We start from the raw sequence: 17,998 nt of genomic DNA, 5'->3' as shown, positions 1-17,998 counted from the left end.
TGGTCTTTGTGCAGAGCTTTCCTGGCGAGCTGCGGTGGTCGCTCCCGTTTGAGGCGGGAGATTCACAGAATCGCAGAACGGCAGATTTGGGAGGGAACCCAAGGCCATCTAGTCCAGCCCCTTCAGTGCAGGAATCACAGCTAATCACATGATTCCCCCCCCCCCCAATTGTGTGAATGCGACTTGACTGGGGTTGGTGATTTTTCCACAGGGCTAGTGCTTTTTTACTTGGGGGAAGGAAGCAGGGGTACACATAGCCCTAAACATTTTGTGAATCTCTTTGGCCTTATGGGGGGCAGTATTTCGATATGAGTAGGAAAATGAGAGTACCCCTAAACATTTTTCTAGAAAAATAAGCACTGCACAGGGCTCTCGTTTATTTTTATTTTTTGCACCAGCTATCCCAAAATAAATTACAGCTCTTTGTGAATTTGGCCGACTTCTGCAGACTTCTCCCGACTTCTGCCCAGCTCTTTGGTGTTTCACCATGGCATCGGGTTTCTTTGCTGTCCTGGTTTCTTAATACACTCAAGGGCTGTTGGCACTGCCCACATTGCTTAGAGTAGACCATGTGGGTTTATGGAGGACAGTCTCCTGCCTGGCCTGTCACCCCTCCACATCTCCCAAGGCACTTGGCCTTGGATCTGTGCCCTCTTATCTACTTTTGCTACTGCCATGTTCAATTCATATGCCACCCCCACAAAAAATAGCTGGCAGGGATAGGATGGCTGCTTGGGGGTATCTCTCAAAGCTGTAGAAACACACACACACACACACACCAACCAATATTGTTTGGTCTGTGCAGGTGGGATCCTAGCTTTCCTCCTAGAAATGATAAAAACTTTCATGAGGACTAGGAACCATGGTATCAATGAGATTTGAAATCTTCTAAGGCGGCTCCCTGCAAATAACATTCATTTAGTCCAGTTCTGAGACCGCAGAGACATGAATGATGGTTGCCAGGTTCAAATTAGCTTGGAGGAGTAGTAATGATATGTTTTGCCTTGATTGAATCTATAAATGTGGGTTTTAAGAGCAAATCTTGCACATGTTTACTTGGAGGTAAATCTAATCAAGCCCAGTGCAGCTTTCCCCCATGTTAAATGCACAGGCTAGCAAGGCTTAAACCTGCTGAAATGCAAGCTTGGCTTAGCTGGAGACTTTATTCAATCAAAACACAAAAGGATAGCTTGCAGAAGCTATCCTGTCCAAAGGCAGTGTGGTGCAGTGGTTAGAGTGTAGCACTAGGGCCTGGGAGACCAGGGTTCGAATCCCCACTCGCCCATGAAGCTCACTCTGGCTAATCCACTGTTTCCCGGCTGCTCCTTCCACACAGGGATTTTGTGGGAGACAACAATACCCAGAGTGCTGGGGGGGGGGCAGGGGCGGTGAGCTATGAAGGCAATCGATAAACAAGCCCCACTGAATTCGTGATGGTTAGAAAAAGCGCTGTTGTTTTCCAAACAGCCTTCAAAATAAGCTGCATTCGCAGCAGATCCCAATTGGCAGCTCTCGGTTAACTTTTTAAACTTTAAAACCAGGAATTAAACGGCCTCTTTGTGTCACGTTGCCTCTGCTGGCCTCCTTGGCACGCGCTTCCCTAACCTACAATTGACAGCTGCCAAAACGGGCAGAAGTTCACGTGGCTCACGTTTTTTGGGAAGCAAAAAGCCTCTACCCCACCCAGAACAGAACCACGTGCCGCTTTATCCAGAGTTGTTCAAAAAGCCAAACCCTTCGCTTGCGTGATTGGCTGGCAGCATTTTGGGGGAAAATCCGATGTGAGCTCTGCAAAAGTTGGGAAGCCGTCCCAACACATGCCTTGGAAGGGAGCCTTGGTCACGTCAATGTGGAAAGTTTAAAATAAACCTTGGCAAGGCTGTGGAACTCCTCTCTTGCTGCTCTAGCTAGCACAGCCTTCCCCAAAGCCGGTCAGAATGAAATTGCTTGCCCAGGTGTAAACCTCGTGGCTTCCGTCTGTCTGGAATAAGGCCTCGCTGTAGAAAGTTAAGGGCTGTATCCATTGCTCCTCTCTCGCGTGAACCGTAGAATAGCGCAGTTGGAAGGGACCCCCAAAGGACATCTAGTCTAACCCTCCAGCAACGCGGGAACCGCAACTGGAGAATCACTAACAGATGGCCCCCAAAACTGCTGCATGAGGCCCCTGGAAAGTTTCCCAGAAGGAAACTGTGGCCCTCAGACTGAGAAAAGTCTAGTGCCCTGAACCTGCCATTAGATGGAATGAAGTAGCTGACTTGGGGTATCAGGTAAAGGGACCCCTGAACATTAGGTCCAGTCATGACCGACTCTGGGGCTGTGGCGCTCATCTCGCTTTATTGGCCGAGGGAGCCGGCGTACAGCTTCCGGGTCATGTGGGCAGCATGAGTAAGCTGCTTCTGGCGAACCAGAGCAGCGCACGGAAACGCCATTTACCTTCCCACCAGAGTGGTACCTATTTATCTACTTGCACTTTGACGTGCTTTCGAACTGCTAGGTGGGCAGGAGCAGGGACCGAGAAACGGGAGCTCACCCCGTCGCGGGGATTCGAACCGCCGACCTTCCGATCGGCAAACCCTAGGCTCTATGGTTTAACCCACAGCGCCACCCGCATCCCTTTACTATTTAATGTACTGCTGCTGTGTTTTTCCTTTTTTTGCTTGGCCTCAGGCACCAAAATAACCTGAGTGGCCCTGGGCATCTTGACTGCTGGAGGGTGGAGATGATGATGGCTTCTCTGCCTTGGGGCACCAAATGTCTCAGGTGCCCGCTCTGGTTTTGAAAGCCGACACTCCTTTTGGACACACCTGGTGCAAGGGTCAGGATCCTGCCAGGCTTTTTCTGCTTTAAAATGTTAGATTGCTCCCTGGACCTAAATTGAGGAGGCCTTCAAGGGGTTTCACTCACCACTTTTGTCTGGCTTAAATTTTGTCTGGTCTTTGCGAACCTGCACCATTTGCAAAGAAAATAAAAACACAAACAGCTGCATGTGTGATCTGGCTGTCTCCCAAGCTGGCGCCCTCCTGGTGGGAGTTGCAGAAGGGCAAAACACTTGGAGGGCACCAGGTGAGAATCCGCAAACTTGTGCAACCCCTGAATGAGTAATACACTGCTTCTCCTCCGACTGTTTGCATTTTAACACGGGAGATGCTTTTCCATTCATGAAAGGGAGGACTATGCCTGGAATGCAGGCGTGTCTGGAGCCACAAACAGAGAAGGGCGTGGGGCCTTCTGGGCTTAAATGGAGGCCCCACCACTGACTTCGCCCCCGCTGGTTTGGAGTCAGATGCCTGTGTGGTCTATGCCCTGCCCAAGCCAAATGGGTAGGTCTATGAGCCTGTCTCAGCAGACATTTCCACATCACATGCAAAGAAATCATTGTTCCCCCCCCACACCTGAAATGGTTTGATTTGGAAATGGAAGTCTGGTTCCTGGGGAGGCGAAGGCATACAATATCTGTGTGTCTCTGGGTGTGCATTTTTAAAGGTACACTTTGGAACCTAGGTGAATGGCAGCTAACAGATGGAGGTTGAATCCTGACAAGACAAAAGTACTGTTTTGGGGGGATGTGGGGGGGGGGCGGGCGGGTGTGGAGGACTCCCTGGTCCTGAATGGGGTAACTGTGTCCCTGAAGGACCAGGTGCGCAGCCTGGGAGTCATTCTGGACTCAGAGCTGTCCATGGAGGCGCAGGTCAATTCTGTGTCCTGGGCAGCTGTCTCCCAGCTCCATCTGGTATGCAGGCTGAGACCCTCCCCGCCTGTGGACTGCCTTGCCAGAGTGGTGCATGCTCTAGTTATCGCCCGCTTGGACTACTGCAATGCACTCTACGTGGGGCTACCTTTGAAGGTGACCCGGAAACTACAACTAATCCAGAATGTGGCAGCTAGACTGGTGACTGGGAGTGGCCGCCGAGACCATATAACACCAGCCCTGAAAGACCTACATTGGCTCCCAGTACGTTTCCGAGCAAATTCAAAGTGTTGGTGCTGACCTTGAAAGCCCTAAACGGCCTTGGCCTAGTATACCTGAAGGAGCATCTCCACCCCCATCATCCAGCTCAGACACTGAGGTCCAGCTCCGAGGGCCTTCTGGAGGTTCCCTCCCTGCGAGAAGTAAAGTTAAAGTCCAAAATGACTCCCAGGCTGCGCACCTGGTCCTTCAGGGGCACAGTTACCCCATTCAGGACCAGGGAATCCTCCACACCTGCCCGCCCCCTGTCCCCCAGAAACAGTACTTCTGTCTTGTCAGGATTCAATCTCAACCTGTTAGCTGCCATCCATCCTCCAACCCCCTCCAGACACTCACACAGGACCGTCACCACCTTCACTGGTTCTGATTTGAAAGAGAGGTAGAGCTGGGTATCATCTGCATACTGATGAACACCCAGCCCAAACCCCCTGATGATCTCTCCCAGCGGCTGCATGTAGATGTTGAAAAGCATGGGGGAGAGGACAGAACCTTGAGGCACCCCACAAGTGAGAGCCCAGGGGTCTGAACACTCATCCCCCACCACCACTTTCTGAACATGGCCCAGGAGGAAGGAGCAGAACCACTGTATGACAGTGCCCCCAGCTCCCAGCCCCTCCAGACGGTCCAGAAGGATGTTATGGTCGATGGTGTCAAAGGCCGCTGAGAGATCCAGCAGAACTAGGAAACAGCTCTCACCTTTGTCCCTAGCCCGCCGGAGATCATCAGCCAGTGCGACCAAGGCAGTTTCAGTCCCATGATGCGGCCTGAATCCCGACTGGAAGGGATCCAAATGGTCCGCTTCTTCCAGGCATGCCTGGAGTTGTTCAGCAACCACCCGCTCAATCACCTTGCCCAAGAATGGAAGATTTGAGACTGGGTGATAGTTGGCCATCGTGGCCGCATCTAAAGATGTTTTTTTTAAGAAGCGGTTTAATAACCGCCTCTTTCAGCGGGTCTGGGAAGGCTCCCTCACGGAGGGAAGCATTCACCACCCCCGAAGCCCATCGCCCAGCCCTTCCCAGCTTGCTTTTATAAGCCAGGATGGGCAAGGATCCAGGAGACAGGTGGTTGGCTTCACTCGTCCAAGGAGCCTGTCCACATCCTTGGGGGTAACAGATTGGAATTGATCCCACGCAATTTGACTAGACAGGACTCTAGCAGATAATAGCAGTGTGATTCTGGGGGTATTTAGGGTTCATGGTGTAAAACCATAGTTTTAATTCTATTCCTGTGTAAGTGTTTTTAGCTGTTATTATTTTACCTATAAGCTGCCCTGAGTCCCTGTTAGGGCAAAAGACAGGACATAAAAATAACAACAAGCCTGGATAGTTCAGCAGGATTGCACATGGCATTGATAACACCAAGGTAGCAGGTTTGATCCCCATATGGGACAGCTGCGTATTCCTGCATTGCAGGGGGTTGGACTAGATGATCCTCAGGGTCCCTTCCAACTGTATGATTCTACAACTGTTAGTACACAAGCCTTCAGCAACGGGACCAGTTTACCTGTGAGATCGCCTTACCCCAGATACGACCTCTTGGCTGCTTTGATCATCAGAACTGGAACTGTTACAGGTGCCACCTAATACCCGTTCCACGTTGGTAAGAACTCAACTGTTGAGTGTGGCAGTGCCTATACTTTGGAACTCCCTGCCACTTGAGATCAGGCAGGCTCCTTCACCACACCCTTGAAAACATTTTTATTTACACAAACCCAGTGTTCCCCCCCCCCAGCCAGAGCTCAGCTCCAGCACCTCTCAGGTAGGTACCTTGGCCATTCTAAGAGGGCAGGAGGTCATGGTGAGCTCTGGCACCTCTTTTCCTAGGAAAATAGCACTGGGCAAGCCAACCTAGTTAGCTAGAATGTTGGTGTGTGTCTTAGTTTATGGCTGGTTTTAATCTTTTTGATCGTTTTGGGTTTTTTTAACAAATAACTGCCTTGTAGTAAACTGTTTTGAGGTTTCTTTGCTTTTGACAATCAAGTGGCGTATACATTTTAGGAAATAATAAATGTGTGTGTTTGCGAGATGTCTGTCTATATACAGTGGTACCTCGGGTTACATATGCTTCAGGTTACATACGCTTCAGGTTACAGACTCTGCCAACCCAGAAATATTACCTCGGATTAAGAACTTTGCTTCAGGATGAGAACAGAAATTGTGCTCCAGCGGTGCGGCGGCAGCAGGAGGCCCCATTAGCTAAAGTGGTGCTTCAGGTTAAGAACAGTTTCAGGTTAAGAACGGACATCCGGAACGAATTAAGTACGTAACCCGAGGTACCACTGTATATACATATGCACAAAACACCAACGAGAAGCAGTGGGGTAGCGTGGGTTGTCAGCACCCGGGGCAAGGCAAGTAATTTGCACCCCCTAACCCGTGGATTTGCGCCCCCTAACCCTAACCCCCAGATGTTGCGCCCGGTGCGGCCGGCTCCCCCTGCACCCCCCACGCTACGCCACTGACGAGAAGTATACAAAAACCAACAACCCCAGGGACAACCATGGTCGTATATAACAAGGATGTTGTTTTGCAGCAGGGGGATGTTTGGGTTTAAATAATGGCTCTTTTTGGAGGGCAGAGAGCCACGTGTGAGGCTGAGGGAAACCCTCTCACGTGGCCCTGCAATGTGAATTTGGCTGACTTTTGCAGAAGTACGGCGGGGAGGGCAGGCCCTTCCTGCTCAGCTTTAGATCTCGGGTTTCCGGACTCTGTGCCAAGTCTTCCCGGAATTGTGAATCACTCTTGTGCTAAGCCACCGCACTTGGTCTTCAAACCTCGCACATGGGACCTTCCTTCATGTGACTGGAGAGAGGCCCTTTCCCTTCATCCCACGCTGGAGAACAGGACCTTCTCCGCCTTCTAAAATCACAAATCCCATCCTGCAAAGGCTTCGGATCTCTCTGTCCCGTGATTGGTATTTTTTCCCCCTGGCCACTTGGCACGATTTTATTTCATGACAGGTTAAGAGGTGTGTGGCAGAGGAGTCGCAATGGTTTGGGTTCTGTAATTTAACTGGAGTCAAGTTTATTGCAGTGGAGAGAACAGGTCATAATTCATTTGCAAACACACACAGGGACAAACTTGAGAAATACTATTTCTGCACTTCTTGTTGCCTGGCCATGCTTTCTCCTGAGGCCTGCAATGAAAAGAAAATGTTTATTATTCACTTTTTGCCAAAGAGCAAACCACCCCCAGGGCTCAGGATTTTAAGCACAAGGCTTGGGAAAGAACGCTACCCTCAAATAATGGAGAATTCTAAATAGGGAGAGACTGCGGGGGGGAATAAAACTTCAGTGAAGGAATGGCAACAGGGAAGGCTGATGGGAACATGGCAGGCGGTGTGAATAAGAATAAGAATTTTAGAATTAGAGTTAGAATTTATTTATACCCCGCCCATCTGTCTGAGTTTCCCCAGCCACTCTGGGCAGCTCCCAATCGAGTGTTAAAAACGATACAGCATCAAATATTAAAAACTTCCCTAAACAGGGCTGCCTTCAGATGTCTTTTAAAGATAGGATAGCTGCTTATTTCCTTGACATCTGAAGGGAGGGCGTTCCACAGGGCGGGTGCCACTACCGAGAAGGCCCTCTGCCTGCTTCCCTGTAACCTCACTTCTCGCAGCAAGGGAACCGCCAGAAGGCCCTCGGAGCTGGACCTCGGTGTCCGGGCTGAATGATGGGGGTGGAGATGCTCCTTCAGATCTACTGGACTGAGGCCATTTAGGGCTTTAAAGGTCAGCACCAACACTTTGAATTGTGCTTGGAAACGTACTGGGAGCCAATGTAGGTCTTTCAGGATCAGTGTTATGTGGTCCCGGCGGCCACTCCCAGTCACCAGTCTAGCTGCCACATTCTGGATTAGTTGCAGTTTCTGGGTCACCTTCAAAGGTAGCCCCACGTAGAGCGCATGGCAGTAGTCCAAGTGAGAGATAACTAGAGCATGCACCACTCTGGCGAGACAGTCCGCGGGCAGGTATGGTCCCATCCTGCGTACCAGATAGAGCTGGGAGACAGCTGCCCTGGACACAGAACTGACCCGCGCCTCCATGGACAGCTGTGAGTCCAGAATGACTCCCAGGCTGCGCACCTGGTCCTTCGGGGCACAATTACCCCATTCAGGACCAGGGAATCCTCCACATCTGCCCGCCTCCTGTCCCCCAAAAACAGTACTTCTGTCTTGTCAGGATTCAACCTCAACCTGTTAGCCGCCATCCATCCTCCAACCACCTCCAGACACTCACACAGGACCTTCACCACCTTCACTGGTTCTGATTTAAAAGAGATGTAGAGAGAAGACATAAACAAGAGAAAGAGGGTTGCCAACTTTTTTTTTTAACTCCACTCTGTTCTTTTTGCATACAAACCTGTCCTCACCACCAGCAGTTGGCAACCCTGCAAAATGGGCTCAAAGAGGCAACAATCTTCTTGATATGACGTCTGAAACATGTGCGTGTCTATGTAGGAAACAGATCAGAAATTTTGAGCAGAATTTGTTCCTTAATATGGGGACTGGAGGGAACCTCTTCTGATAAACCAGCCTAGAACTAACCTTCATCTCTTGCCGTCTTCACCTTTTCCAGGACACCTTGACTCGGCAGCCAAAACGTTGCCTTCCCCTCTCCATCCCCTCCCATCTTGCCTGCAAAATTTTGGGAAATAAAGAAAGAGCAACTCTCTCCCTCCGCCCTCGATAATTAAGTGCATTTCACTCCCCCCCCTTTTGCACCATACGGTTTTTGTTCTCCCTCACAACAACCTTGCAAGGTGGACTCTGCCAGGAGATGCTGAGCAGCCCAGGGTCAAGCAAAGCAGCTTCATGCGTTGGTGGGGATTGGAACCCAGGCTCCCAGTCGAACACTCTAACCACTACACCATGCTTCCTCCTGTCCCCACCCACCCCTGAAGACTTTCTCATAGTGGGCAAGGATGCGTGACTGCTGACCCCTTGAGAAAACCAAAGTCCTCTTTTGCACAGTCCTTTAAAAAAGCCTCTCTGGAAACCGCCAGGAGTTAGCGGAGAAGCACAAGAAGGGTTAAGAAGCTGCACCCTCCCTGGTTTGGCTCCCTACTCTGAAGGGGAGGAGCTGGACTTGGGAGTCTTGGCCCCCAGGCAAGGAGAAGCGTGGGAAGCGAACTGAGGGAGTGTCTGAAAATTCGTAACCTCCTCTAAAGTTCTCCCAAAGGCACAACTTTCAAGCCTGGTCTTGCTTTTCTGCGTTGAGCCTCCTCTTGCAGTGAGACACACACACACACACACACACACACACACACACACACACACACACAGGCATTTATTTGGGAGGGAAACTTTGACAGCAGGCAAATGGAAAGGAAAGTCACCTTCTAAAACTGCTCCTGTGCTGGATAGGGGAATAAGTTCAAAGAACCCTTGCAATTTCCTAGTTTCCGCTGCTTTGATTTTTGCAGCCTTTCAGGGCATGGTGGTGCAAAACAGGCAGGCTTCCATCATAGCATAGGAGATTCAGGGGACATATTATTATTACTATTACTAAGAAAAAGTTGCTTTTGTGTGTGTGCAAAAGCACTCGCTTATTTTTGCTGCTGCATCATCACACTGTTGACTCGTGTTAAGATGCGCCCCTTTGGCCTGATCCAGCTACAGGGCTCTTTCCGTATCCTTATCTAACGTTTACCAGAGTAGAGTAGGGCCATTTAAATTAATGGCTATGACAAGCTTTGAGCCCCTAATTTCAGCAGGTCTATTTTGAATTGAACTTAGCTGGAATTCAAACAGCAGTTGAATATGAACTAAAGCTTGAAGCTTTTATAGAAGCATAGTATTCTGGGATGCTTAAGGCCTGAGTTATAATGTTTTCTTATTTTTGACAGTTGCTAAATCAATTATGGCAAACCATAGAATTGTAGAGTCCCCAAGGGCCATCTTGTCTCACCCCCTGCAATGCAGAAATCATAGCTATGCGGTATATATAATCAGAGCAAAAAACCTGTAACAGGGGGAGACTGGACAAGAAAGTTTAGGAATCAGCCCAATTACTAAATGACCTGAATACATAAGATTAAGAGATGGAAGGCAACTAAAACCCAAATTTGAAAACAAGTGTGGGTATACTATGAATTCTAATTGTTTAATGTGAATTTAGTGGATTGCAGTGAATGTATTTTGCTTCTCTCTTTTCTACGTTTTTGGCATCACTGGCTCTCCATTTGAAATTTCAAATCATGCTGGATTTAAGACTGTGCAAAACAACAACAAACCTCTGGTTATGTGAAACATATTCAATAAACACACAAGACGTACCCGGCTGTACGTTTGAACAAATAATATATACTACTCATTGTATTGAATTGTAGATTTCAACAGAAGTAGTTCATAAAGTTCAACGAAAAAAGTAGAAGACCCAGTGGATCAGTTCATTCTCTAATCAGTTTATGCATAAGGTCCATACATGTGAAAGTGTCTATTCCTGTCTGTTCATAAAGTCCAACAATCCACACAAAAGGTTGTTGCAGTTCCACAGAATCCTTTCACAGAGTCTAAGACAAGGATTTCCGGAATATTATCCTTGTTTCGCCGTCTTGGGCTTCATAAGTAGTACAAACTCATATATGATATCACAGGACAGTGGATCTTATATCATAGTAGAAGGGTCTTCTACATTTTTCGTTGAACTTTATGAGTTATTTCTGTTGAAATCTACAATTCAATACAATGAATAGTATATATTATTTTTTCAAACGTACCGCCGGTTACCCCTTGTGTGTTTATTGGATTTAAGACTGTGGCAGGTTGCAAACCCAATCTTGGAGCTCCCCCTGCTGGCTGACAACTGACAATGTTGTTCTGTCCTTTTGCAAATAGGGTCACACCCACACCAAAGCTTTAAAGCACATGGTTTCTACCCAAAAGATGCTGGGAACTGTAGTTTGCTAAGGGTGCTGGGAATTGTGGCTCTCTGCAGTTCCCAGGCCTCTTTGGGAGAAGCTATGTACATCACCTTGCCAACAAAGGTCCATATAGTTAAAGCCATGGTTTTCCCAGTAGTGATGTATGGAGGTGAGAGCTGGACCATCAAGAAGGCTGATTGCCGAAGAATGGATGCTTTTGAATTCTGGTGCTGGAGGAGACTCTTGAGTGTGCCATGGACTGCAAGAAGATCAAACCTATCCATTCTGAAGAAAATCAGCCCTGAGTGCTCCCTGGAAGGACAGATCCTGAAGCTGCGGCTCCAAGACTTTGGCCACCTCATGAAAAGAGAAGACTCCCTGGAAAAGACCCTGATGCTGGGAAAGATGGAGGGCACAAGGAGAAGGGGACGCCAGAGGACGAGATGGTGGGACAGTGTTCTCGAAGCTACCAGCATGAGTTTGACTAAACTGCGGGAGGCAGTGGAAGACAGGAGTGCCTGGCGTGCTCTGATCCAGGGGGGCACGAAGAGTCGGACACAACTAAAGAACTCAACAACAACAACATGTGCTTTATGCGTGTTCAATGTGTGGTGTGTGTGGATGTGACCTGGGTCACTTAGATCTTACAAATGAGTTAGAATAATAGAATTGTAGAGTTGGAAGAGACCTTGAGGGTCATCTAGGCCAACCCCCTGCAATGCAGGAATCTCAACATCCTGTCTCCCATCCAGTTTGAAACCATACAGGACCCTGCTTAGCTTTGCAAATGTGCTAGCCGTTTTATTGCTGGGTGCTGTGGGTCATTTAGATAGCACAAACAAGTTGTTGGCAGCAGACCTTTATATATATATATATATACAATCAATTTATTTTGATTAAAGCAGGAGAGAGAGGGAAAGGCTGGGATTTGGATGATTCTGAGCCATCAGGGTCAGGGGAGGGTCTCCTGCTGCTCTTGCAAACCTATTCCCTTGCAGGAGTTCATTGTGGGGAGGAATTTACTTCAAAATGCATCCAAAACCCACCCAAAGCTGTGAAAAGGAAAAGATCAAAGGCAGGCATAGGCAAACTCAGCCCTCCAGATGTTTAGGGACTACAACTCCCATCATCCCTAGCTAACAGGACCAGTGGTCAGGGATGATGGGAGTAGTAGTCCCCAAACAGCTGGAAGGCAGAGTTCGCCTATGCCTGATCAAAAGGCTCAAACCCATCCAAAATCCAGTCTAAATTTGCATTCTGAAGGACTAGCCAATCGTTGGAGGGTACAGCCTTGTCTATCAGAACCGCGGCCCAATCAGCGCCTGCTCCCTTTGGGAGACTTTCCCCGCCTCCTGCCCCCTAAGCCTCCCCTTTCCTCCTATTGGCCGAGCGCCTGCCACTCGCACTTGGGATACGCCCACCGCTCTGTGGACCCGGAAATTGTGAAGCCGCGCCTCCTTTAGCCCTTTAGCCAATCATAGTAAGAATAACAGGCAGACGCATGCGCATTTGGCGAAAGGAAGCGGCAGTCAGGACGGGCGGCCAGCTTTGTGCCACAAAACTACATCTCCCAGAGTGCATAGCGGAACGCTCCAGCGGGCGGCTGCGCCCACTTTCAACCCGCGCGGCATGCTGGGAAATGTAGTTTCTCCATTTCCTCCCCTTTAGAAGCAGCTGCTTTGCAGCTTCGCCTTCGCTTCTCGGAGGGTCCGGGAGCTTCTGGCCGCTGCCGCCGGGAAGACGGGTCAGTGGGGGCGTAGAGGGGGGGGGCTGACAATGCTCCAGTGGCAGAAGGTTCCGCGGGTGGCTCTTCGCAGGAGAGGCAGTGTTGCTCAGTGGTTAGAGCTGGGAGGGAGCGTGGATCAGATCTAGTTCTGCAGTGATCTCAGCTAAGGAATTCCCACCCAGTCTCTGCCTCTGAACCTGGAGAAGAAAAGGTGCCTGTCAGTGGATATTTTCCCAAGGTTGCTGCAAATTCATTTCCCAAGGTTCAGATGCAAATTCATGGAGCGTAGGGCTATGACTGGAATCATAGAGTTGGAAGGAGCCTGAGGGTCATCTAGTCTGACCTCCTGCCATGCAGAAATCTTTTACCGCAATGTAAGACTCGAACTACTGATGTATGGAAGCTGGACCATCAAGAAGGCTGATCGCCAAAGAATGGATGCTTTTGAATTCTGGTGCTGGAGGAGACTCTTGAGAGTCCCATGGACTGCAAGAAGATCAAACCTCTCCATTCTGAAGGAAATCAGCCCTGAGTGCTCACTGGAAGGACAGATCCTGAAGCTGAGGCTCTGAGACTTTGGCCACCTCATAAGAAGAGAAGACTCCCTGGAAAAGACCCTGATGCTGGGAAAGATGGAGGGCACAAGGAGAAGGGGACGACAGAGGATGAGATGGTTAGACAGTGTTCTCGAAGAGACCAGCATAAGGGAGGCAGTGGAAGACAGGAGTGCCTGGCGTGCTCTGGTCCAGGGGGTCATGAAGAGTCGGTCACGACTAAACAACTGAACAACAACAACCATACATTCTTCAACATATAGGCTCAGGGAGTCTTTTCTTTTCATGAGGTGGCCAAAGTATTGGAGCCGCAGCTTCAGGATCTGTCCTTCCAGTGAGCACTCAGGGCTGATTTCTTTCAGAATGGATAGGTTTGATCTTCTTGCAGTCCATGGGACTCTCAAGAGTCTCCTCCAGCACCATAATTCAAAAGCATCAATTATTCGGCGATCAGCCTTCTTTATGGTCCAGCTCTCACTTCCATACATCACTACTGGGAAAACCAGAGCTTTAACTATACAGACCTTTGTCAGCAAGGTGATGTCTCTGCTTTTTAAGATGCTGTCTAGGTTTGTCATTGCTTTTCTCCCAGAAGCAGGTGTCTTTTAATGTATGGTAAGAAAGCATATGTAAAGAAAACAATAAAAAATTATTGGAAAAAGAGTCTACTTTACCGACTGAGCTATCCTGTGTTCTCTCCCAGTGCCCAGCGTCCCGCCATGGTCCACGCCTTCTTCATCCAGACGTTACGCTGCCGACCCGGGGAAGAGGCCGGCTGCTGCCGAGTACTCTATTCCAGGGTCTTCGGCCCTGAAGGGTTGGAAGATGCTGGTCCCCAGGATCGCGAGAAGGAGCGGCTGCGCAAGAAGGAGCAGATCCTGGCCGTCGCCAGGTAACGCAACCTGCATGCTGTGCTCTGGAATTGTGTACGTGATTCTGACCTAACTCAGCCTCCTAGTGGAAAATGTACAGCAGGAGGCTTAGTTTGGTCAGAACGGAATATAAACTTCCATAATTAATGTTAAATACGTCACTTCTGGTGAATGAGCCACCATAGCCGCTACAGGGCCATGAAAATTTGTGTCCCAGGCTTTTAAGACTCATCTACACATGTACTGTCTGGAACCAAAGGGGCGCATTGGTTGAACAGGTGTGAATCCCACCCCCCAAGCTCTCCCACCCCACCATCTACAGTGGTGCCTTGGTTCTCAAACGCCTTGGTTCCTAAACTCCGAAAACCCAGAAGTGTTCCGGTTTTTTAACGTTTTTCAGAAGCCGAACGTCTGATGTGTCTGTTGGCTATTGTTTCCAGGGCCAATCAGAAGCTGCACCCTGGTTTTTGAACATTTCAGAAGTCAAACGGAATTCCGGAACAGATTAAGTTTTGCTATTTATTTTGCGCTTTTGTTTTTGAGGCTTTTTCGGTTCATTTGTTTTTGTGACTGTGTGGAACCCAGTTCAGCTCATCAACTCAGTTCAGTTTATCAATTGATTGATTGATTGATTGTGTGACTGTGGAAATGGATAAAAGCCCCCCATCCAAACAATGACTATCATCAGTGCAGGTAAGAAAACATTTTTAATTTTTTTTTATCATTTACAATACAGTCATACCTCGGGTTGAAATAGCCAGTGTGGTGTAGTGGCTAAGAGCGGCAGTCACCTAATCTGGGGAACCGGGTTCGCGTCTCCGCTCCTCCACATGCAGCTGCTGGGTGACCTTGGGCCAGTCACACTTCTCTGAAGTCTCTCAGCCCCACTCACCTCACAGAGTGTTTGTTGTGGGGGAGGAAGGGAAAGGAGATTGTGAGCCGCTTGGAGACTCCTTTAAAGAGAATGAAAGGCGGGATATCAAATCCAAACTCTTCATCTTCTTCTTTTTCGGGTTGTGCTCCGTGGCGAGCCAGAAGTAACGGAGCATGTTACTTCTGGGTTTCACCGCTTGTGCATGTGCAGACACTCAAAATGACATCATGTGCATACGTGGAAGCGGAGAATCACGACCCACACACATGCAGACGCGCGAACGCGGGTTGCGTTCGCTTCAGGATGTGAACGGGGCTCTGGAACGGATCCCGTTCGCATCCAGAGGTACCACTGTTCTGTCTTATTGCTTTCATTTTATGGATCAATGGTTTCGTTAAGATAGTAAAATTCATGTTAACTTGCTGTTTTAGGGGTTGTTTTTAAAAGTCTGGAACGGATTAATCCGTTTTGCATTACTTTCTATGGGAAAGCGCACCTTGGTTTTGGAACGCTTTGGTTTCGGAACGGACTTCCGGAACAGATTAAGTTTGAGAACCAGGGTACCACTGTAGTGGTTTGTTGGTCTCCCACAGGTGAGCCACTGTGAGAACAGGATGCTGGACAAGGTAGGCCATTGGGCTGATCGAGCACTGCTCTTTTTATGCACACTATTTTATTGCGTCTCTTTCTCTCCACTGCCACCTTCGTGGAAGGAAAGCTCCCTCCGATAAACTTCAAAACTCTGTTTCCTCTCCATTCACAGGCAAGTGGAGTCAGCCTGCAAACTCCACCAGCAAGCCTCCGGGAAGCCTCAGTCCGAGCACCTAGCCCAGCTCCCTGACGAACCCATTTCTCTCCAGGATGCCCCGTCGGGGGTCTTCCGCCTCCCCATGGGGGACCCCTTCTCTGAGGACAAGACTGTTCTGTGGCTGGGCATCCAGTGCCTGGGCTTCGCTCTGGTCTGCGACCCCCACGAGAACCTCCTGCTGGCCGAGAGCACCTTGAAGCACCTTGCCAAGACCCTCGTCGACCACCTCAAGCTGCTGAGCTCAGGGAGCGACGTCGTCCTCAAGGCCGACAGGACAGAGGTCCTTCTCCACAAGTTCCTGCCGCACGGGCAGCTGCTCTTCCTGAACGACCAGTTCGCGCTGGGCCTGGAGAGAGAGGCCAGTGCGGCGCTTTGCAAATGAAAGATCTCCAAAGGGATGGAAGCTTGAACGGCCGTGGGCAGCTGTGGATGGGTCACCTAGTTTGCTGCATGCTGCGTATGCCAGCCTGGACCTGCCTGCAGCCCCTCGGAGCGCTTGGGACTACAATTCCCATCGTCCACATCCAGCACTGGACAATGGGATTTGTAGTCCCAAGCACCCAGAGGGGCTGCAGGTGGGTGAAATGTGCTCTGTGCAACAGCAACGTCACACGGCACACGGCATGGTGGAGAAGAAAGAGGAGGAAGAAGAGGAGATGGGGCTTCAGAGACTTATCTCTGCCAAAAAACTCGAGTTCTTCCCCCCCCTTTTTTATTGGTTTTCACATATTACATTACAATACAGATGTACCAAAACCAACACCATTTCCTCCCCTTTACATTTATATTTCCTCCATTATATTATTCTTTTCTACTTTCTCCCACTTCCCTCCGCCTCCACTCGATTTCCTCCACATTATACAATTTACAATAATCTTTGCATTCTACAACCTTCTCAAATCATCTACATATTCTTATTATCTTTCCTTATGAATTGTTCTTCCATCCAGTACTCCGCATTTTAATCTAGGCATATTAGCATATCTTTTTTTGAGCAATATTTTGCCATATATTCATCAAAACATTTCCACCCCCTTTTTAATTTTTGATTCGACTGATTTCTTATTATAGCAGTTAATTTTGCCAAAATTAAATATTCATTTAGTTTACAAATCTGTTCCTCCTTTGTGGGTATAGTTTGTGACTTCCACCTAGCAGCAATCACTATTCCAGCAGCTGTACTTGCATATAGAAAAATTCTTTCTTCCCCTTGTGGTATCTCTTCATCTTTCAATCCAAGGAGATATGTCTCTGATTTCTTTGTTATTGATATTTTCAACATCTTCTTTAGTTCTTCATGTACTACTATCCAGAATTTCTTAATTGCCTCACACCTCCACCACATATGTATTGCTGTTCCTATTTCTCCACCACATCTCCAGCAGAGGTTGGATTTCAATTTATATATCTTTGCCAACTTAACTGGCATTAAGTACCACCTACAGAACATCTTGACAAAATTTTCTTTAATTGTATATGAGGCAGTAAATCGTATATCCTCTCGCCAGAGTTTCTCCCATTGCTCTAGATGGATAGTATGTCCGAGATCCTGAGTCCATTCAATCATCGTTTCTTTCGCTTCTTCCTCCATCAATTCCCAGTCCTCTAAAAGATTATATGACAAAACTCAAGTTCTGATTTCCCCTCTGCTCCCTTGGAACAGGCCCCGACTGGTGAAATTGTTAGGAGAGTTGCTGTTGTAATTGCCTCGAATAATAAAACATAGCTGTGGTTTTTCAGTGTTCAAAGCATATGGCATAAATCAGGGATGGAGAATCATCAGAAATGTGGCCCTCTGAGTCTTTCTGCCTGGCCCTTGAGACTCTGCCACACCCATCTCCAGCCCTGCTTCGTGCCTCCTTGAGGGATTTTGCCTGGCTGCAATTGGTCCTTGAGCTCTGATCATGCAGTTTGGTTGCCTGCATGGAGGACAGAGAAGTAGAATGGTAGAATTGGGACCGCAGCAAGAAACATCTAGTCCAACCCCCAGCTGTGTAGGAATCTCAGCTAAAGCATCCTGGAGAGGTGGCCATGTGTGTGAGAAGAAACTAGACTGGTGGTTTGCAAAGTGGTTGGCACCGCCCCCCTGGGCAGGAGGGGTTATCTAATAATAATAATAATAATAATAATTTATTATCTTTACCCCGCCCATCTGGCTGAGTTCCCCCAGGCCACTCTGGGCGGCTCCCAGTCGAGTGTTAAAAACAATACAGCATTAAATATTAAAAACTTCCCTGAACAGGGCTGCCTTCAGATGTCTTTTTTTTTTTAAAAAAAATCTGTTTATTAAGCTTTTACAAAATACATTAAACAGCAAGTAGACATAAAA

At 48.5% G+C, this 17,998-nt stretch overlaps 1 protein-coding gene across 1 annotated transcript; it reads left to right on the top strand.

Moving 5' to 3' along the window:
* Positions 1-12,487: 12,487 nt before the first annotated feature.
* AP5S1 (adaptor related protein complex 5 subunit sigma 1) lies at positions 12,488-17,295 on the top strand. Its single transcript, XM_083757195.1, has 3 exons — positions 12,488-12,579; positions 13,819-14,007; positions 15,625-17,295. The coding sequence occupies exons 2-3, from the start codon at positions 13,835-13,837 to the stop codon at positions 16,049-16,051; spliced, it is 600 nt and encodes a 199-aa protein (XP_083613321.1). The 5' UTR covers positions 12,488-12,579; positions 13,819-13,834; the 3' UTR covers positions 16,052-17,295.
* The last annotated feature ends 703 nt before the right edge of the window (positions 17,296-17,998 follow it).

This window comes from Podarcis gaigeae, assembly GCF_964106915.1.
Source record: "Podarcis gaigeae genome assembly, chromosome: 9".
NCBI classification, from domain to species: Eukaryota; Metazoa; Chordata; class Lepidosauria; order Squamata; family Lacertidae; genus Podarcis; species Podarcis gaigeae.
This window is presented reverse-complemented; position numbering and strand designations above follow the sequence as displayed.